This window comes from Pinus tabuliformis, chromosome 7 (assembly GCF_031772625.1).
Source record: "Pinus tabuliformis cultivar Carrire ecotype Pingquan chromosome 7, CPIR1, whole genome shotgun sequence".
Lineage (NCBI taxonomy): Eukaryota > Viridiplantae > Streptophyta > Pinopsida > Pinales > Pinaceae > Pinus > Pinus tabuliformis.
Window position 1 is genome coordinate 286,558,548 of NC_142293.1, and position 19,796 is coordinate 286,578,343.

Genomic DNA, 19,796 nt, shown 5'->3' on the forward strand with positions numbered 1-19,796 from the left:
TGGGTATTTTTCAATGGGAAATACCAAAACCAAACAAATTAAACATCACAGAGCCAATGCTCTGTTTTCTTTGTTCCAAGACCTTTGCACAGGGAAACTATTAAAACCAAGTATGCTCATAACAGTTCATTACAATAGCATAAAACATTTTTATTGCTTAAAAACAAAAACTGTTACAAACTTCATCCTCTGCGCAGAGAGGGATTCACTAAACAAAACTCTGTTGCCCTCACAGATTTTCCACTGCTGTGGATATTACAAAAAAAACAATTTCATGATGTTCCTCTGTTTTACAATGGCAAAATAAAAACATTATATCCCTGTTCTTAAACTCTTTTCGCACTGTTGTGCGTTCTATTCATTTCTATGAACAACATGTGCGCACGGGCTCAACACTATGTTTTATATAAAACATACATACCAAAACAAAAACACGCACTTCCACCGTGCGCAGGCACCATACCCATAAACCTTTTTTTTCTTTGCCGCGCACAGGCACAACAACTATGAAGACTTCTACACGTAGTCTCTTTACTACATCATATATAAAACATATATAAAATATATATATTAAAACGTGCCCATACCCATATTAAAAGGGCCACCTAAATCTACGTAGCAACATTAAATTTCATGACTCTTTCACCTACGGCGGTCAAACTGAAACTTCAACTTTACTCCACGCAAACTTTTTAATGTTGGCCGTATGCAGCTTCAGGCGATTGACGGTGGAGATTGATGAGGGCAATCGGACGACGGTGATAAATATCGGGAGGCCTCATTATGCTGAACATTAGCACCCAAGAAATTACGTTTGCTTACATATGGGGAAAGCCACGCGTCTGCCCCATATTCCATCGGGTTCAAAAATACGGAAACCACTCTCTGCAGGAAGGCGGTCCGAGAAATCTCAAGCTGGTTTGTGGTTTTGCTGCGCGGTTTGGGCGTTGGTACGGCTGCTCCACGAGTCAACTCAACCCGCTGTTGAAATTACGATTTCAACACTCCCCTTTAATTTCAACTGCTGGGCATTCGGTCATACCCAGACACTTCCTCTCGTAGAGGGATTCCTCAGTACTGCTGTTACAAAGATATCTTCCTCACATAGAGGGATTCACCAACTGCTTCTGATGCAGTTCGTAAACAAACAAAGTTGTCTTCCTCTTAATAGAGGGATTAACCTGAAACTGTGCTTAAGAGCACCTTCCTCATGATAAAGGGATTTACCTGTGACTGTGCTGAAGAGCATCATCCTCTTGATAGAGGGATTTACCATGTGTATGCTAAAAAGCATCTTCCTCTTGACAGAAGGATTTACCATGACACTGTGCTGAAAAGCACCTTCCTCTTTAATAGAGGGTTTCACCAAATGACTTCACTTCCTCACACGGAGGGATTACTGCCAAACACTGCTTTAGATGCAGTTTCAAAACAAAACATTCATTGCACTGTTCTTTTATGCTGCTGCATATTCTCTGCTGCACTGTTGTGCCATCTTCTTTGTTGCGTCTACCCCACACTGCTGTGTCTACACTTGCTGTTGTGTTGCTGCACTTCACTTACATTTCTTTGCAAACTCTGCATTGCTGTGCATTCTTCAAAGACAGAATACTCTGTCTTTTCTGGAACAATTACTCTGTCCCACCTTACAAATTTACACTGTTGTGTGTAAACATTTCTTACATTCACTGCTATTGCATATGTTGCATTTCAATTCAATGAACAACACATTCACTATACTTACATTTACTGCTGTAAAGAAAAAAATTTCTTTTACATCTGCTGCTGTCCATTACCTTTCATTTCTTCAACAAAAAACTTCATGCTGCTGCATTTTCTTATTTGCATTGTTGTGTGCTTCTCCTTCTTGCCATCATGCTGCTGTCCATAACTTCTTGCTACTGCATTTTTCATATTCACTGCTGTCCATACCCATAACCATAGACTGTCATCCCTGGGTTTTTATTTGCTGATGCGTTGCCTCTGCAATTTGCACTGTGGCTGCCTTTTGTTTCATCATACTGCTGTGTGCCCATACACTAACTCTTTACTCTCCATTACTTGCACATAGAGAGAAATCATCCTCACGCTGTTTTGCGCTGCATTCTCCACCCCTGCTGCCTTTTCTTTTTACACCCTTGCTTCACACAATCTTAGTCTTCATTCATTTTTTTTGCACAATGCACTGCTGTGCAATTCCTTTCATTTTGTTGCTGCCACACATTATCATTCACCCATGTGCATTAAAAATCTGTTGTCCATGTTTTTCTTTATGCATTTCTTTGCATGCTGCATTGCATATGGAGAAAAACATTACATTTTTTTTTACTGCTGTGTATTGTACTCACTCTGTTGTGAGTATGTTCTCTCACATTACATAGAAGGAAACTACCTTCCATTGCTATGCATTTCAATGCATGTGCTCCATTTGACACACTTGATGTAGCTCAAGACCTTCTTACTCTATTGAGAAGAACTTGAACCCTGTTGGGTATTTTTCAATGGGAAATACCAAAACCAAACAAATTAAACATCAGCGGGCTGAGTTGACCCGTGGAGCAGCCGTACCAACGCCCAAACCGCGCAGCAAAACCACAAACCAGCTTGAGATTTCTCGGACCGCCTTCCTGCAGAGAGTGGTTTCCGTATTTTTGAACCCGATGGAATATGGGGCAGACGCGCGGCTCTCCCCATACGTAAGCAAACGTAATTTCTCGGGTGCTAATGTTCAGCATAATGAGGCCTCCCGATATTTATCACCGCCGCCCGATTGCCCTCATCAATCTCCACCGTCAATCGCCTAAAGCTGCATACGGCCAACATTAAAAAGTTTCAGTTTGACCGTCGTAAGTGAAAGAGTCATGAAATTTAATGTTGCTACGTAGATTTAGGTGGCCCTTTTAATATGGGTATGGGCACGTTTTAATATATATTTTTTATATATGTTTTATATATGATGTAGTAAAGAGACTACGTGTAGAAGTCTTCATAGTTGTTGTGCCTGCGCGCGGCAAAGAAAAAAAAGGTTTATGGGTATGGTGCCTGCGCACGGTGGAAGTGTGTTGGGCCTCAGTTTTGATCTTATTTTGCTTTGAGAAACTTACCTAACCATCCATTTATCCCTCATTTTCACTCCATCCATTCCATTTTAATGAATATTTGATGTCTAATCAAGTATTTAGCTTTAATTTGTCAATTTCTAAAAAATTTTAAAAGTTTGATTTTAAGTGCAATTTTGGCAATTTCATAAATTCTCGTAATCACTTCATGGTTGATATGGATGCAGGCCACTTCAGCACGAATGGGATACATGAATGAAAAGCTTGGGAACTAGGACCAAGCCACCTATGCTTGGTTCCAACAGAACGAGCTTTATTATGCCTATTTGGAGCTAGTCAATCATGACTAGTCATCCAGAAATCCCATCTAAGTAGGGCAGTTTTGAGATCCCATGATATTAGTCATATTTCTTGGGATGAGAGGAGTGGATTCGACTTGGATAGGTGGCTTAGAGTAGATAAGATTGTTAGAGTAAATATAGATCAGTTGATTTCATGAACTCCTTATTTAAGAGCCACACTTTGATGGCTCAAGACATTGACTTATGATACTCTTATGCTGTAATATTTTTGGTTTGAAGACTTGTGTTACTCTCATTTTTGCTGTTCAATACATGGATGTGTGACTGATATAAAGCTTCTGATATCATCTTCAAAAGTGTGCAAGGCAAGGGTGGAGGGCCCCCACTCCAAGCTAAGTACACTTCCAAGTTAAACTACTTTTATTTCATTGCAAATCTGGTTGATGGTAGCTTTAGTTTTTCAAAGTCTTATTTCAGATTGCCTTATGGTTATTCATAGTGATTGATTTCATTTGTTAATGGTTTATTCATCATCTAATTGAGTTGGAAAACAAGTGTTCAAGTTGGGCATTCCCTCTATGAAATGGTGAATCAGAACTAGTCTCTTTTGTTTACATGCAAATAGTTTGTTTCCATTTAGATTTATATCTTAAGATGAAAGAGTTATGATGGAAAACTTTAAGTGTCTCTTAAGTTAAGAGCCTCTTTCATGTATGATTTATGCATCTTGAGTTTTTGGTTATAATCTCTAATTCATTAAGTAATAACTGAGGTGAAAGTGGACTTCTTGAGTTCAAGAACCCTTTCAATGTTCTCTTTTGAGCTGATTGAATTAGAGTTATTAGATATATTTTCTTTAGCTTTTAATCATTTATCTTTCAAGGTTGGTTATATTAGATCTTCACAAATAGTGAATTTGCCTCAAAAAATAAACAACCCGGATTGATAGTAAATAATTGTGTTAGTTTAGGAACATAAATTAGCTCAACAAAGTGCGTGTTTTTGTTTTGGTATGTATGTTTTATATAAAACAGTGTTGAGCCCGTGTGCACATGTTGTTCATAGAAATGAAGAGAACGCACAGCAGTGCGAAAAGAGTTTAAGAACAGGGATATAATGTTTTTATTTTGCCATTGTAAAACAGAGGAACATCATGAAATTGTTTTTTTTGTAATATCCACAGCAGTGGAAAATCTGTGAGGGCAACAGAGTTTTGTTTAGTGAATCCCTCTCTGCGCAGAGGATGAAGTTTGTAACAGTTTTTGTTTTTAAGCAATAAAAATGTTTTATGCTGTTGTAATGAACTGTTATGAGCATACTTGGTTTTAATAGTTTCCCTGTGCAAAGGTCCTGGAACAAAGAAAACAGAGCATTGGCTCTGTGATGTTTAATTTGTTTGGTTTTGGTATTTCCCATTGAAAAATACCCAACAGTGGTATCAGAGCTAGTCCAGGCTCTTTAAAGGTGTTAAAGAAGCTGAAGGGAGAAGGTTTGTAGTTGCAGCAAAACCTCTCAGGCAGACAGAAGACTCAGACAACGAAGGATTCAGGTATTCTTCATAGCTATCTTGTTTGTTACTGTTGGAACAGTCAGTGTTTATACACACAGTCAAGGTCTTGAAGCCTAGTTAAGAATGGCAAGGTCAAAGAAGAAAGCCTCCAAGCCTGCTAAAAATGTGTCTCCCTCCTCTACTAAACTAGAAGGCAATCCATTTGAATACATTCTATTTGAAGTTCCAAAGTTTGATGGAAACTTTGATATATGGGAAATAAAAATGAGGGCTTTCTTACAGTTTCAAGGGAGTGAAATCTGGGAATCAGTGATTGATGTTAGCAAGATGGATAAAGAATCCATGGAGTATGATGCACAAGCAGCAAAGACTATCTTGGATGGACTGCCTAATTCTGTGAAGAGGAATCTAGGAAAATACTCATCATCAAAGGATATATGGGACAGACTGCATGACCTTCATGCAAAGGGAGCACTGACCATGACAATGAGTCAAGAAGAACCCATCATAGAAGCTGAGAATGAAAAGCTTGACCTCATCAAGCTTCAAGTAAAAGAAAGGGATGAAGAGCTTGTCAAGCTTAAGAAGGAGCTTGATCAATGCAAGAGGAAACATCATGAAGAAGTCATATCCATGACAAATCAGCTAAATGAAGCAAAGAAGCAGGAAGACGCCTTGTCAAGTCAACTTGAACAAAGGCACAAGAGAGTGAACAAGCTTGTAGAAGAGATTGGACAGTACAAGGCAGAGGTCTCCTCCCTTAAGTCTGAACTACAAGAAGCTAGGAAGCAGGCACAAGACGCTGAGAAGAAAATGGAGAGCAGTCAAGCAGAAATCTCCAAAATGAAGTCAGAAATTATCTCCCTTAAAATAGCAGCAGCTGAAGCTACTCATAGTAAGGAAGAAACTGAGGAACAACTAGCAAAGAAAAATAATGTATGTGAAAAGTTGGAAGAAGAGATTGTCCTCCTCAGGAAGAACGTTGAAGGGATGAACAAGATCATGAAGAGCTCTCAAGCTTTGGATGACATGCTCAGCTATCACAGATCTCCATCTGATAAATCAGGACTTGGGTATGTAAGTGAACCCTTAAACAAGGATGAAGATGCTTTAAGCAAAGGAGATGTGAAGAAGCCAGAAAGAAGTTGTGAAGCTCCTAGTTCCAGCAAAGGCAAGGAGAAAAATGAAGGTTGCAATAGAAGAAATCCTACTCCAAGCAGAAAACCAGCTCCAAGAAGAAATGTAGCTGATGTCAAAGAGGCAAGATGCAAAGGTTATCATCAAAGAATCTCAAGGCAGCAAGGCTTCAGAAGTGCATCAAGAAAACCTCCATCTCCCAGGTACCAAAGTTCATTTTTTGGTTATTGTTATGCTTGCTCAAACTTTGGTCATATGGCAAAAGACTGTAGAGCATTTCATGGAGATAGATGTTGTGGTCCCCGACAATCTCCAAGAAATAATTTCACAAGAAGAAATCATGAATTTTTATTCATGAACAATGTTGAATGTTTCAAGTGTCATAACATTGGGCATATGGCACGTGACTGTAACTTAACATGGGCTCTTACACAAGCTAGACCCATGCAAAAGAAGAAAGTTACACAAGTATGGAGAAGGAAGGAAAGGCAATCTGAAAACCCCTTGAACTCCCCAGTGGATCTAAATTTGTTTTGAGAAGAGTCTGCCAAAAGAAGACAAGCACACATTAAAGCGGAGCTTGTAATTTTTTTTGCTGAAACTGTCTTAACAGTCATTCTTTAATGAAGACTTCTTTTTATAAAGGAAAGACATGAAATCAAATCTGCCATAAGAGCAGAGAAGAAAAGGGGACAGCGCTCAAATGTAAAGTGCAGCAGCGCAATAAGGAGTATGCAGAGCATGGAGACCCTCACAGCAGTGGGAGGACAAAACATAAAACAGCAATTTGAAATTTTTTTATGGAGCACATGCATTGAAATGCATAGCAATGGAAGGTAGTTTCCTTCTATGTAATGTGAGAGAACATACTCACAGCAGAGTGAGTACAATACACAGCAGTAAAAAAAAATGTAATGTTTTTCTTCATATGCAATGCAGCATGCAAAGAAATGCATAAAGAAAAACATGGACAGCAGATTTTTAATGCACATGGGTGAATGATAATGTGTGGCAGCAGCAAACTACTCACTTGCTACCAGATATATGTCATCAACAAGTTCAACTTGTATGTCTATACCCTGCTCCTGATGTTCATTAAAGATCTTCTTTTAGAGGTCATATGTTTGGATGCTACATTGTCCACATACCATCTAGCACTTTACATATGTTCGATGATCAGCATGAGATAATGGGGAAGTGTGTCTCAAGATCAGTGAAAGCTCATCCATTCCAACATATCCTTCTACAATCCCTACAAACTACTCCTACTATTGCAGCTTTCCCTTACCCTTCTTTTTAGGACAATAAAAAGAATAGTGACCATATTTCTAACATTTGACACACTTGATGTAGCTCAAGACCTTCTTACTCTATTGAGAAAAACTTGAATCCTTTTTCGTTCCTTTCTAACGATCCCAGGTCCTCCTTTCTTACTGCACTTTTTCATGTTTCTAATGAGGGATAGATATTTCCCTCCCTCCTCTTCTATATTTGCAAGTTTGCAACGATCTCCAAAATCATCTCCCTCCAATTTCATCATTATTAGCTTCTCAAGGGTAGGAAGCTTTTCTCAAGTAGAGATCACAAATAAAAGATTGTCAATAAGATGGAAACCTATTCAAGGCTATGGTTGTACTAACTCCTCATTTATGACCGCTTCTCTCATTGTTGCACATCAATCGGGAATTTTAGTAATTTTTGCCAAATGGCTCTAGTATCTATCTTCCACTTGATGTTCTTGCCCTGATATAGCACCAGCATAGATCCATCTTAACTCTGGATCTACCAAGTGCCAAGACGGATCAAATTTGTCAAGATTCGAACCTCTTTTGAGTGCAAAACTTGAGCACCTCAACATAACTGATTCCTCTTGGCTTTTCGTAAATCTAGAGTTAAGATGCATCTATATTGGTTTTGAGCAACACACTAATAAAATGTTTTCATCGTAAGAATTTTAATTTTTTTCGTATTCTACTTGTTTTATATATTATATATACAATTTACATTGAATTATTTTATTTATGATTTACATTCTCCACATTAAAATTTTAATACAAGCCCCTTCATGTTCAGAAGTAGAAAACACACACATATTTGTTATTAATATTTTTTTAAATGTTACAGGTTTATCTATCTACATGTGTGTGTACACATTGAATTATTTTTGTTATTAACCCACATTAAACGTCATGTATATTGAAATATTTAATTTACAACCCTCATTAAACTTTTTTAAATGTTAAAAATGGACCCCGAGGAGGCAGGAGCAGAAGGGGTAGTTTCTCACCTCGATGGAGAAAGAGAGATAAAATTCATCTGGGGGTTAGGGGTGATTCCAAAATCATCATCCAACAAGTACTAGTGTCACAAAATCAATGAACCATGGTTCCCTCCAGTTTTGCATTGGATTAAATTATTAATGGGACATTTGAATGAACAGGTCAATTATATGGCAAATCGGGGAGTTTTTTTAAATCCTAGAGATTTGAAAATAAATGAGGAAGGAATTATATCCAAACCCCTTCCATAACATTGAAAATGATGCCAGCTACAAGGTATATCATGAGGCACACTAGGCTCGGGAGCAATGCACAAATGATGGAGTTAATTAAGAATCCTTTCACATTAATTAAATTACAGGTGATGCGTCATAACAATATGGAAAGTCGTGCTTGCATGGCCACCTACAGTGGCAGCGTAAGCCTGGAGCCAACACCAGATAGAGGGGCTTGCAAGAATTTGATTCATGCAATTTTGCAAATGTATGAAACCATTATTCCAATGCAATTATATTAGTTTGGCGGAGGACAATGGATAGATTTTCAGTCTCTGTGGTGAGTCTTTAATGGACAGTGGATTGATTTTCAGTCTCTGTGGTGAGTCTTTAATGGACAGTGGATTGATTTTCAGTCTCTGTGGTGAGTCTTTAGTGAGTCTAGTGGATAGATTTCCAGTAGGCTTCAATGCAGCTAGCCTTTGGAATGGGAAAAGGAAAGGAAATGCGCCACTATATATGGAGCATTTGTAACCCAAGAAATCAAGGAGAAATTAGTTCATTTTCTCATAACGCTGAGACAAAATTTATGGGATTTACAGGTAAAATAGAGCAAGCCGAGGGCAAGGTAGATGAGGAGATTGGCGCTCATTTAGCCGAGATGGCAGGGGTTGTCGAGTTTTTAATCACGTTGACCTCTCGTCATGTTGAGATGCAACTAACTAAAACTAGAGCCAACAATGAACTGCTCACCCATCGATTAGGTCTATTGGAGTTAAAATTGGAGCGCTTAAAGGCTAAGAAATGATGGAATTTAGGGTGGAAAATTTGGGACGGATGCTAGAAGGCAATAAGATGGAGCAGAACCAGGGAGATAATGGCGACCAGGAGACAGCAAGTAACGAAGGTAATGGCACCCTCATAATGGAAAGCGAAAATATAGGAAATTTCTTAATTTAAATTAGTTTTATTTTCTTTATATAAAGTTGATATAAAATTATGTTATTTAATGCGGGCATTGAAATATTTTAGTTATTACCGATTCTAAAATATTTGTGCTATTACATGTAACCTCAAATATAAATGGCTTACACATCATGTAATATCAACAATATTATTTTTATACTGGGTTGTGGAGTGCCTCTAAATGCAATGACTATAACATCAAAAATCTCTTTAGTCTTTCCAACAATCAAGGAATAAAATGATCCTACATGGATTCGATGATGACTTGCTTTGTCTGGTCATCATTTTATATTTTTCCAACTATATGGGATCAATAGGCACGAAATCCCACACATTGTGCTCCAACAACATTTCTACAACCTATTATAGGTCCGCAATGTTTTTCTTAAGCATGGATCTCAGCGCTCCACCCTTGAAACCTTTTGACAACTCCCTAGAGCAAGTAGAAGCCCTACTGCCCATGCATGGATGCTTGGAAGGATTTCACCAAACACAATTTGATACCATGTCAAAAATCAGCCAATAATAAGATGATTCTAAAATCAGGAATTTAACCACATACACCAATCAATATAACTATAGGGTATGTTAACCTAAAAACAAATACTATTGACAATATAAGCAAGCACATCTGAACTCTCAAAACAGCATATCATTGTTTCTATATTAAATCTGAAAGCATTAAAACTAAAATGCTATAGCTCAAAAGCTCAAACTCTTAAACCATCACAGTGATTCGCCCTAATTATCCTTTATAGGATAAAGAGAGCGTAAAATGAATCTGGACATATGCACTACGCATCAAGCCCTGATCCCAATGCACCTTCCTTGCATAGATAGATGAGGGAAGAATGTGCCTCTAATGGAGATGCATTGAGAATGCGTGCCTCCCATAGATCTGCACCCTTATCGCACATGCATGCACCCTCTATCTCTCCTCCATATATCCCCCTGTGCCCTCATTACCTACTGTGCAGAAGTGATGAAAGAGATGGGAAATGGCCACAGCCATCTACTCTACTGGAAGAGGAAGGTGCCATAGCTGGAACACAGTTTGAAGTACAAACAGGTACAAAGCTAACAGTTACTACATAGCTAACATTAATTACTACAACAGACAAGGAATCTGCTTAATAAATGCAGTCCATTACATCCTATCCATTACAAAATTGTCTACGGAATACCCAAGACATCAGCAAGCCAGGTTTTATCTTTCTGAAATCCCTATCAAAGTGATTTTAATCTAATGTTAAATTCTGTTGCAAAAGTAGAGATGTTTTAATCCACCTTTGCTTACATAGAAAAGAAATTGACAAGGCCAAAATGTAACTGTGTGTTTGGTATGTCCACATTACACATTGATGAATATATGAATCCATAATCCATAGTTGTGTTAGAAACAAGGTGCTCCTACAGCTTAGTGTGGATGTTGCATCACACCTAACAAAATAAATTGGAAAAAATGGTATCTGACATCTAATGGCAATGAAATTACGAGCATCTAAATGGAAACACATCAAATAGCATCAACCATTTTAATGCAAACAACTTTCCCAGTATCACAATAGTTGAAAGGATCAGAGTTATTAATTTTATTTTTTATTTTATTTTTTATTTTATTTCATTATTTTATTTTATTACATTTTATTTTATTTTATGTAATTTGACTGAGTCAAAATGTTTACATAACATAATATTAAAACATCTCTTTCATACTGGGCTTGAGAGCACCTCACGCAATCACAGGAATCCTAACTTCATATGACTGCCAAAAATATAGTTCCTGATCACCTATTTATTCAATGGCTCTTAATTCAGGCTATTATGAGGTGAAGGTGTGAAATTTAGATTACAGTTTCTGGCATAAATGCAGTATATATCAGAGGAAACTCAGGTTCCTATCTTAAACCTCCAGATGTATGCTAGCAGCAGAGGGCACTCACCCAGTATAGTGTCTACATATAAACGAGTATTGCCAAAAATGTCAAGTTTGGATTAACAAGCACAGGATTTACATACACATCTAGATAAATTAGTTTCATAATGTTTGAGAGAGTCTTCAGAAAATGGATTGAAATGCTGCAATAAATGTTTCGAACTGGCACTTCTAAAGGTCATTAAGAAGATGAATTTCAAATTGACTCTACAGATGCAAATGTGATCATAAATCTTCATGCCACTGCTTCAAGTATAATCAGTACTGGTAATCATTATTTTTGTAATGTAATATTACTAACAATGGCTCTGCAGTATATACCTCAAGAAGTGCACAAGACACTATGAGATATCATTAGAATCATTTCAAGTGTCATCAGAATCTGCATAGGAAGCGAAAAATGAATGTGTATTGAAGTGTCAACTCTATGGGCAAGGATAGAGCATGTGCATCACTGGGTGATACAAACATTCGACACTTACCTGCAAGCTCACAACATAACTTGCATGGTTGCCCCAAAAATAAAATATTCTTGCCTAAATCTAATACTATCAAGGAATTGAAATCCTTTCCAGAATTAAGAAACAGATGGACAAGCATACAGTTAAAGAGAAAGATGTGTATATACTACACACACCACAATATGACAGTCAAACAAAATCATTCTTTGCCTCAAGTTAACCTCTATATTCTTAATAAAACTTGCTTATAATGGCACTGCAGTTGCATACTTTCCTTGTAATAGGCACTTACAAACTCTTACTGGAAACTAGTTGAGGAGTTTGAGTATTGAACATGAAATTAAAAGAATGTGAAAAACAGTTTTTTACAGGAAAACAAGAATGGTGGGAAAAGTTCATGCTTTTTTAATTATCATTGTGAATTTATATATTTACCTTGTTCAAAACCCAGAATGGCAGGAAAGTTCATGTTCAATAAATAAAAGGAAAAATCAACGATCCCATCCGGATGGTCGCCTTCGTTCCCTTGGCCTGTCCTTGACACTGTAGACAAGACTGTCAGAATAGAATGGAGCAGCAAATCTATAACAAATAGCAGTGGATTAAAAATTAAAATTTGCTCCCAAACAATGGAAGCGTGACATAAAATACTATGATACCTATCCACAATGGTCAATGACTAGGGTGAATTAAAAATCAGCACATTGGCTTTGAATGTAGTGAATTATTCAACATACAACAAGAAACTATCCCTACCTTCCAGAGCTTGGATTCCCGTTTGTATTGGACTCCTGGGCCACTCTCTGATCATGTGAATAGTTCAAACAATCAGGATCCCATCTTGACTGCTGTCTCTCCCTTTCACCTCCCCTTTCTCTCTCTCTCTCTCTGTCACTGGCTGACACTGAGGCCAAATTGTCAGCCTGTTGAAACCTGTTTCCACTTCCTTGTTCATTCAATGCATAACCACCAATTGTACCACCTGAAACGAAGCCACTAACCCCTTGCCTTTTATTGCTTAGAATACTGGATGACTGGCTAGAGCTTGATGCATAAGAATTAGATGATGCTGGGACAAAATTACTCTTGAATTGTGCCATCATTCCAGTCTTCAGAGCATTTACTGCTGCTCCACGGTTAAGATTGGAAGGTTGTGATGGTCTATTAGCAGAATCAGGATTATAACCTATGCCAAGCCCATAATCAACACCACGTATATTTCGACCTCCACCACCAATGCTGCCACTGCCACCCCTTCCACCTCCTCGCCCACCCCCTTTCCTCCCACCTGCATAGAAACATTTTAACAAATAATGTAAACCAGGTATAAAGAGGTATGCAAATTTAGCCAGAGACATAAAAAGAAGAAAGAACACTAAACAACACAAATTTCAAGAGTTTGATCATTGTAAATAGATAATTATTGAGAATCACATACCAGAGACTTTCCTAGCCTCTCGTTTGGCTCGGAAACGACTATCCTACAAGTTTGCAGTACAAATCCAGGTGAGAAATGTGAATTGCATATTTTTGTCACCAAACAAAAAGCTCACAGTGAACTGTTTTAATGAATCTGTAGTTCAAATGTTAACCAATGAACTTAAAAACTCCACAACAAAATCATGCAAAATCAAATTGCGTTCATCTAACCTTCATTGCCAGATCCATTAGCTCCTCGGAGACATTTTGACCAGCAGCAACCAAACTGTTCACAAGCTCCCCTGCAAAGCGTGCTTCCTTTTCTGTAACAAGGGTGTAAGCTATGCCTTCTTTGTCCCCTGCCCGCCCCGTCCTTCCAATACGATGAACATGCATATCTATGTCTCTGGCAACATCAAAGTTTACAACAGATTTGATTGACTTAATATCAAGACCACGAGCTGCAACATCTGTTGCAACAAGAACATGGTAAATCCCTGACTTGAAATTTTGTATAACCTCCATACGAGAAGCCTGATGCTTATCTCCATGAAGGGCTGCAACTTTAAAACCGCCTTGAATCAACTGATGTTCAATCTCATCAACCTTTGATTTTGTTGAACCAAAAACTAGAACATCTCCATTATCAATCATTTCAGAAAGTTTGCTCAGAAGCCAAGGCATTTTCTCTGTATCTGAAGGAATTACATGGACGATTTGTGTGATGTCCTCATTTGCCCTTCCTATTTCCCCTACAGTGACTCGTACAGGTTCTGACAGAATTTCCCTTGCCAAGCGCTCCACTCTCCTAGGCATAGTTGCAGAAAAGAGCAGCGTCTGACGATCAGGCCGTATCTGACCGACAATAGATCTGATTTGAGGCTCAAACCCCAGGTCAAACATCCTATCTGCCTCATCAAGCACTAGGAAAGTTGCTCTCAGCATTGTTAATGCCTTCATCTTCAACATGTCAATCAACCTTCCTGGAGTAGCAACCACTAGCTCACAACCGGCCTTTAGTTCTTTGAACTGTTCAAGTTTTGACATGCCTCCAAAAACACCAGAAACGCGGATTCCATGAGGTTTCGCAAACTTCTTTGCTTCAAGACAGATTTGCTGAGCCAATTCTCTTGTAGGTGCACAAATAACACCAATTGGGCCTTCTCCTTTGGCGAGCTCTGGCTGATCCATTATATGCACAATCATTGGCAGAATAAATGCAGCAGTTTTTCCTGAACCAGTCTTGGCTATTCCTATAATATCACATCCAGATAGTGCAATTGGCAGAGCCTGGCACTGTATAGGGGTTGGGTTCTCGTAACCCTGTTTAACAATGGCATTCATCAATGTAGAAGAAAAGTCACAATCTTCAAATTTCTTGATTGGCCTTCTTACATCATATCCAGAAACTTTGATTCCCAGACTTTGCCTGTATGCAGTAACTTCCTGACAGCTCATACCTGAATCCACATAACACCAAATACAAGCGAAGGGGCATAAGTTAATTGGGAATAAAATGAAACAAAACTCTCTGACTCAATTAAAAATACAAGAAACTAATATAGTTTGAGAAAACCAAGTCCATCACACAGATAGAGCAATCTCCAAAGGGCTTGGATAAATGAGAAATGATAATTGATTGGAGTGAATTTTACTTGATTCTTATTTAGCCCTAGAAAATAAAGTTTATTGAGGGGATAATAATCTGATTATATGTGATATGGATAATTCTGTGGCTCTCTCAAACGACTAGGGCAGAAGGCTAATCAGCCTACAGAGACAGATGGAACTTGGGTAATTAATCTGTGTGGGGTATTTTCTTCCTTTTTCTCATATTTCCACTTTATAGCATCAGAATCATTAGATCACTTTATAACACTACAGAATCAACTAAACTGAAATTTTGTAAATGATTATAGAATTGATATGAAACCCAATTTAATAAGAATCAACCCTCTCAAGCATCTTTTCTCCTTCAAATATTCAGAGAATTCAATGATCTACTCAGAGATAGGTGCAAACCACACCTATTTGGAAATGTCCTCGGTCAAATTTGCTGAGATTTGGCAGATTTTGCCATAGTTGTCATGTTCAATCATAATTCGCGGCCAACATATTCATTCAAACTTTCTTTTAAGATTTCATGTATTTTTAACCTTAGTATTTGTTGAGCCTGCATCCTCTTACTCTTTGGCTTTGCTGAGTCGTTCTCAAATCTGAGCTATCTGGGTTGTTCCCAAATCTGGTATATCTGAGTTGTTCCCAAGTCTAAGCCATGTGACATTGCCCCGCTTTCTATTAGATCTGGACATGTAATTTTGTCTGACAAATTGCAACTCAAGCATAATCCAACCCAAACTTATTTACAACCAACTTATTCTATATCCTTTTGTGAACACCAGTACCGTATCCACCACAGCATAAATCTTCAAAAGTTGCAACAGTGATCGGACCAATTTTGCAGCAGGAAGGCAAGTAATATACTACATGAAGGAATGAAATTCCATTTGTAGATAATCAGAGATGTACTGTACTATGTGAATAGCTCAATAATGTGGCAATGAAATAATGTTTCTGGAGATACAGTGCAATATGTGACATATGGGATATTGTAGGAACGAAGTTCTGCTTCTAGGGATTTCCTGCATATTATAGGTAAGCAGTTCTGATGGTGGCTATTTACTTCAAGATGTGATATAACATTCTGTAAGAATAAAGTTCTTTCGGTGAGGATATTCTCCATATTGTAGGAATGAAGTTTTCTTTGTAGGAATGTACTGCAATATGTAATATGCTTCGTGTTGAAGGGTAATTTTTCTTCGTTGAAACAAATTTAACAGTTTGCCCACTTTAATCATTTTCGCCTTTTTCCGACCGTAGTAAAAACCCTAAACCTAGTGAGCCTAAATGCCAAAATTAAATAAAAATACATACTCACGATCCACCAAATGGAATACTCAGTTACAAAACCTTCATATGCATTCAATAATTGATCCCCACAAATAAACAAATACAGTGGAGTATGGTTTGTAACAGGATTGGGTTTCGTAAATTACCAGATATTGAAGGATCTTCCTCGTAAAAATCCTTGTTAAAGGGCTCGTAATCGATCTCCGAATGATCCAGCGCCGGAATGGGCTCGATTTTCTTCTTATCCAGAACAATGGCGTTATCATCGGAATCGTACTCAAGCAGCCCGGCGTCCACGGCCTTGGCAGCAGCGTAAACCTCCTCGTCGGAGTCATAACCGGCCTGCAGAGCTTCGGCCGCCAGGGTCAACCCTGCATCCTTGCGGGCCATGAGAAAGCTCTCTATGGGATCATCTTCGTCATCCACAAATTTTTCTATCTTGGCCTCGGGTTTAGCCGGGGCGCTGTTCATTTCCTCGTGAATACCCGCCATGAAGGCATCCAAGGGGTCAATTTCCTCTTCTTCCCCATTGTTCTTGTTCTCGATAGGCTGCGAGGGATTCGAACCCTCGGCCGGCGGTTCTTTTGAATCTGCGTAATCGATGTCATCGAGGTCTCGATCTTCGTAGTTGTCGTGGCGGGGAAGGTAGAGTCCGCGACGGGGTGCCTTCGCGGGCTCGAAGTTGTAGCTGGTTTGCTTGTTTATGCCGAAGCCCTCGAAGCCGAACTTTCGCTTCGACATTTTGGGGGGTTCTCTGACAGAAAAGACCGAAAATAATTTCAACTTCTCCCAATGAACTCTTTAGATTTCTCTTTAAAAAAACAAAGCCTTCGGATTCTTCGAGCAAATTCTTGGAAATTCGCTTAAAAAATACCAAAGATTTCAAATTCTTCGAGTAAATACTTCAAATTTATCTGAAAACCAAAAAACCCCGGATTCTTCGAATTAATTATTGCTTCTGATAGCTCTCATCTTAACCAAAACCCTGACACAGCTTCAGCGGCGACAGGTTCAGCTCCGTGATCCAATATACAAGAGGAAGAAATTTCATCATCAGCGAGATTAGCCCGGTGGCACTACGTAAAAAGCCTTCTGCGACGATTTTCTTTTAGATGTTGCATTGGATGAAATATATTTTCCGGGCTTTAGATTCTTAATAATTGTAGTTATGTTTCGGGGATTTTAGTTTATTTGTTTGAAAAATATGCAATATACATATTTTATATTTCGGAAGTTTTAGTTTACTTATTTTGTAAATGGGTGTGTGTTTGAGTGTCGGTTTGATAAATGAGTTATGATAAAAAAGGGTTTGATAAATGAGTTATGATAAAAATGGGTGTGTGATAAAAAGGGACGTGGTGTTTATTTTTTACTAGGTAAAATTTTTTAGGATATTTTTGCTCTTTCTGAATAAGTGAGTTTGTATGAGCAAGTCAAATGGACATTTTTCATTTCTCTATTTTGGTCACTCATTGATTGTGTTTCAAAGTAAAAGTATAAGTTTGTTTAATGAGTTTTAAATGGGAATTAGTGTTTTGGATTTTTTTATATGTATTAAAGAGCTATGAAAGGGAAGAAGATTTAGAAAATGCACTTGAATGTAAAAAAGAAAATATTGTTTTTATATTCTATGGAGTGATAAAAGAGAATGCCATGATTGATTGATTGTTCGATTAATTGTTTAGAATGCTTTGTGGCGAATAAATTGGTTCATTCATGGTAGCATATAAGTTGTGTTGAGTAAATTATGTATATGTACTTAGGTTGATCCATCCAAGTGACCTCGTAATTTGACTTGAAGGTGGCATCCAACTTCAGTTTTTTACAATTGGATGGAAAATTGTTCATATGCAACTACTTTCTTGGTAATTCTCTAATTTAATTATATTATTTAATTTGAAGATAAATGAAACATGGTGTGTATGTAAGTTGGCTATGAATGAGTTTTGTGGACTAGCTTGAGTGGCTGATTACTTTAAACTTAATGCAAGAGGTATCGATGTCAATCCCCTGGGCCAACTACCTCGATTACATGCCTCACTCAATGTCCCTACTATATTAAGCATCAAAATTAATGCCAACAAGTTTGCAGTGGATAGCATCTGTGAAATGTGCATAAATTTTTCTGAGTTTCCCCAAGGAATTCCTTAGGAACAAGAATGGTGATGAATGAAATGGGCATTGTTAGTTGCCATTATTATGTTTTATTGTGCTTAATCATTCTACTTCATTCACTTAGTGGCACCCATGCATGTATTTGAACATTGTTAAGTTGTTGATGGCTTGACATTTATATTGAGGAAATAAATAGGTCCATATTTCAAAAGTTGGAAATCCATGGAAAGGGACATCACAATGTGGTTAGGGTTGTTTGGGGCTAACAATGTGAATTATTGGAAGATAGCCAAGTCACATGCCAACTAATGGGCATCATTAAATCCTTTTGGGGAAATTACAAAAATAGACTTGGTTGATTCTGGAATGTTCATTTGAATGAGTAAGAGTTTTGATGTTGACGTGGTCTAAGGTCAAATATTAACTTGGAGTAACCTTTGAGCTTCTTGTTATGACAAGTTATTTCCTTTTAATTATTGTGTTTGTTCCTTATTCACCTCCAAGGGTCAATGCTTTGAGGTTTGAGGAAGAAGGCATTAAGGACTTCCTTTTGAATTTTGAAAGAGTCTTCGAAGGCACTTCTTGTTTTGATGCGATAAGGTCCAATCATCGCGGGTCCCTTAAGGGTGCAAACTTCTTACATTGAGGCAAAATTCTTCAAAACTCCTAATGTATTTTCACTCTTTGACCTACAAAGCCTCGATGCCCCAAAGTTTGAGGTCAAGGGTTTTTCCTTACAAGCATTGTAATGGATTAGACCTCTATCCCTTGATGGTATGAAGCCTAAATTCGTCAGGCCCCACAAGGTCAATATTCTTACATTAAGGCACTTATTGTTAATACTCTTAATGTCTTGAGGATTGAGGTTGCGACACCCACTATAAACCTTTTGATGATTAGAAAAAAGAGGTTGTGACCTTTCTTTGTGTCTTCTTTACAATAAAATATAACCATTAACTCGGATCATCAACCTTCTATGGCTTCTTGCTTATGATCATCCCAACACTATGTTCGTAACATTTAATAGGGAAGGCTCTTCTCTCTTCCAATCTCAATTGTCGATGTTGTGGCAAGTGTTAATGTATGTTCCAATGCAAATATGTTAGAGCCATCTAAGTTTAACAAATGTTTTTTCCCTCAATACTCCAATCTATAAGGTGTTAAAGGAGGGCTTTGGGGTCCCTCATTATGATTATGTAGAGACACCAATAGATTATTGATCCAAATTTATGAAGGAACGAAATGAAAGACAGATTTAAACAAGAACACATCAATACAACAAAACAAAACTTCAAGTAATAAATAACAAGTGTTGAAAATTGCTTACATACATAAGAGAAACAAACTAGCTTGGGTGATGGTAACTTATCTCTAAGAAGAGATGTGTCGGCTACATGCCTTCCAAAATGAGTTACAATGAGGCTCTCAGGCAGTTTTATCTTCAAGAAACAATGGAAAACCATAAACATCCAAAAATCTAACCCTAG

At 37.8% G+C, this 19,796-nt stretch overlaps 1 protein-coding gene across 1 annotated transcript; it reads right to left on the bottom strand.

Moving 5' to 3' along the window:
• Window positions 1–11,764: 11,764 nt before the first annotated feature.
• On the bottom strand, window positions 11,765–17,355 carry LOC149246991 (P-loop containing nucleoside triphosphate hydrolases superfamily protein). The gene is made up of 5 exons (XM_089458096.1): window positions 16,341–17,355; window positions 13,516–14,744; window positions 13,304–13,346; window positions 12,622–13,153; window positions 11,765–12,408 (listed from the first exon to the last, which is right to left on the bottom strand). The coding sequence occupies exons 1-5, from the start codon at window positions 16,933–16,935 to the stop codon at window positions 12,357–12,359; spliced, it is 2,451 nt and encodes an 816-aa protein (XP_089314222.1). The 5' UTR covers window positions 16,936–17,355; the 3' UTR covers window positions 11,765–12,356.
• Between the last annotated feature and the right edge of the window lie 2,441 nt (window positions 17,356–19,796).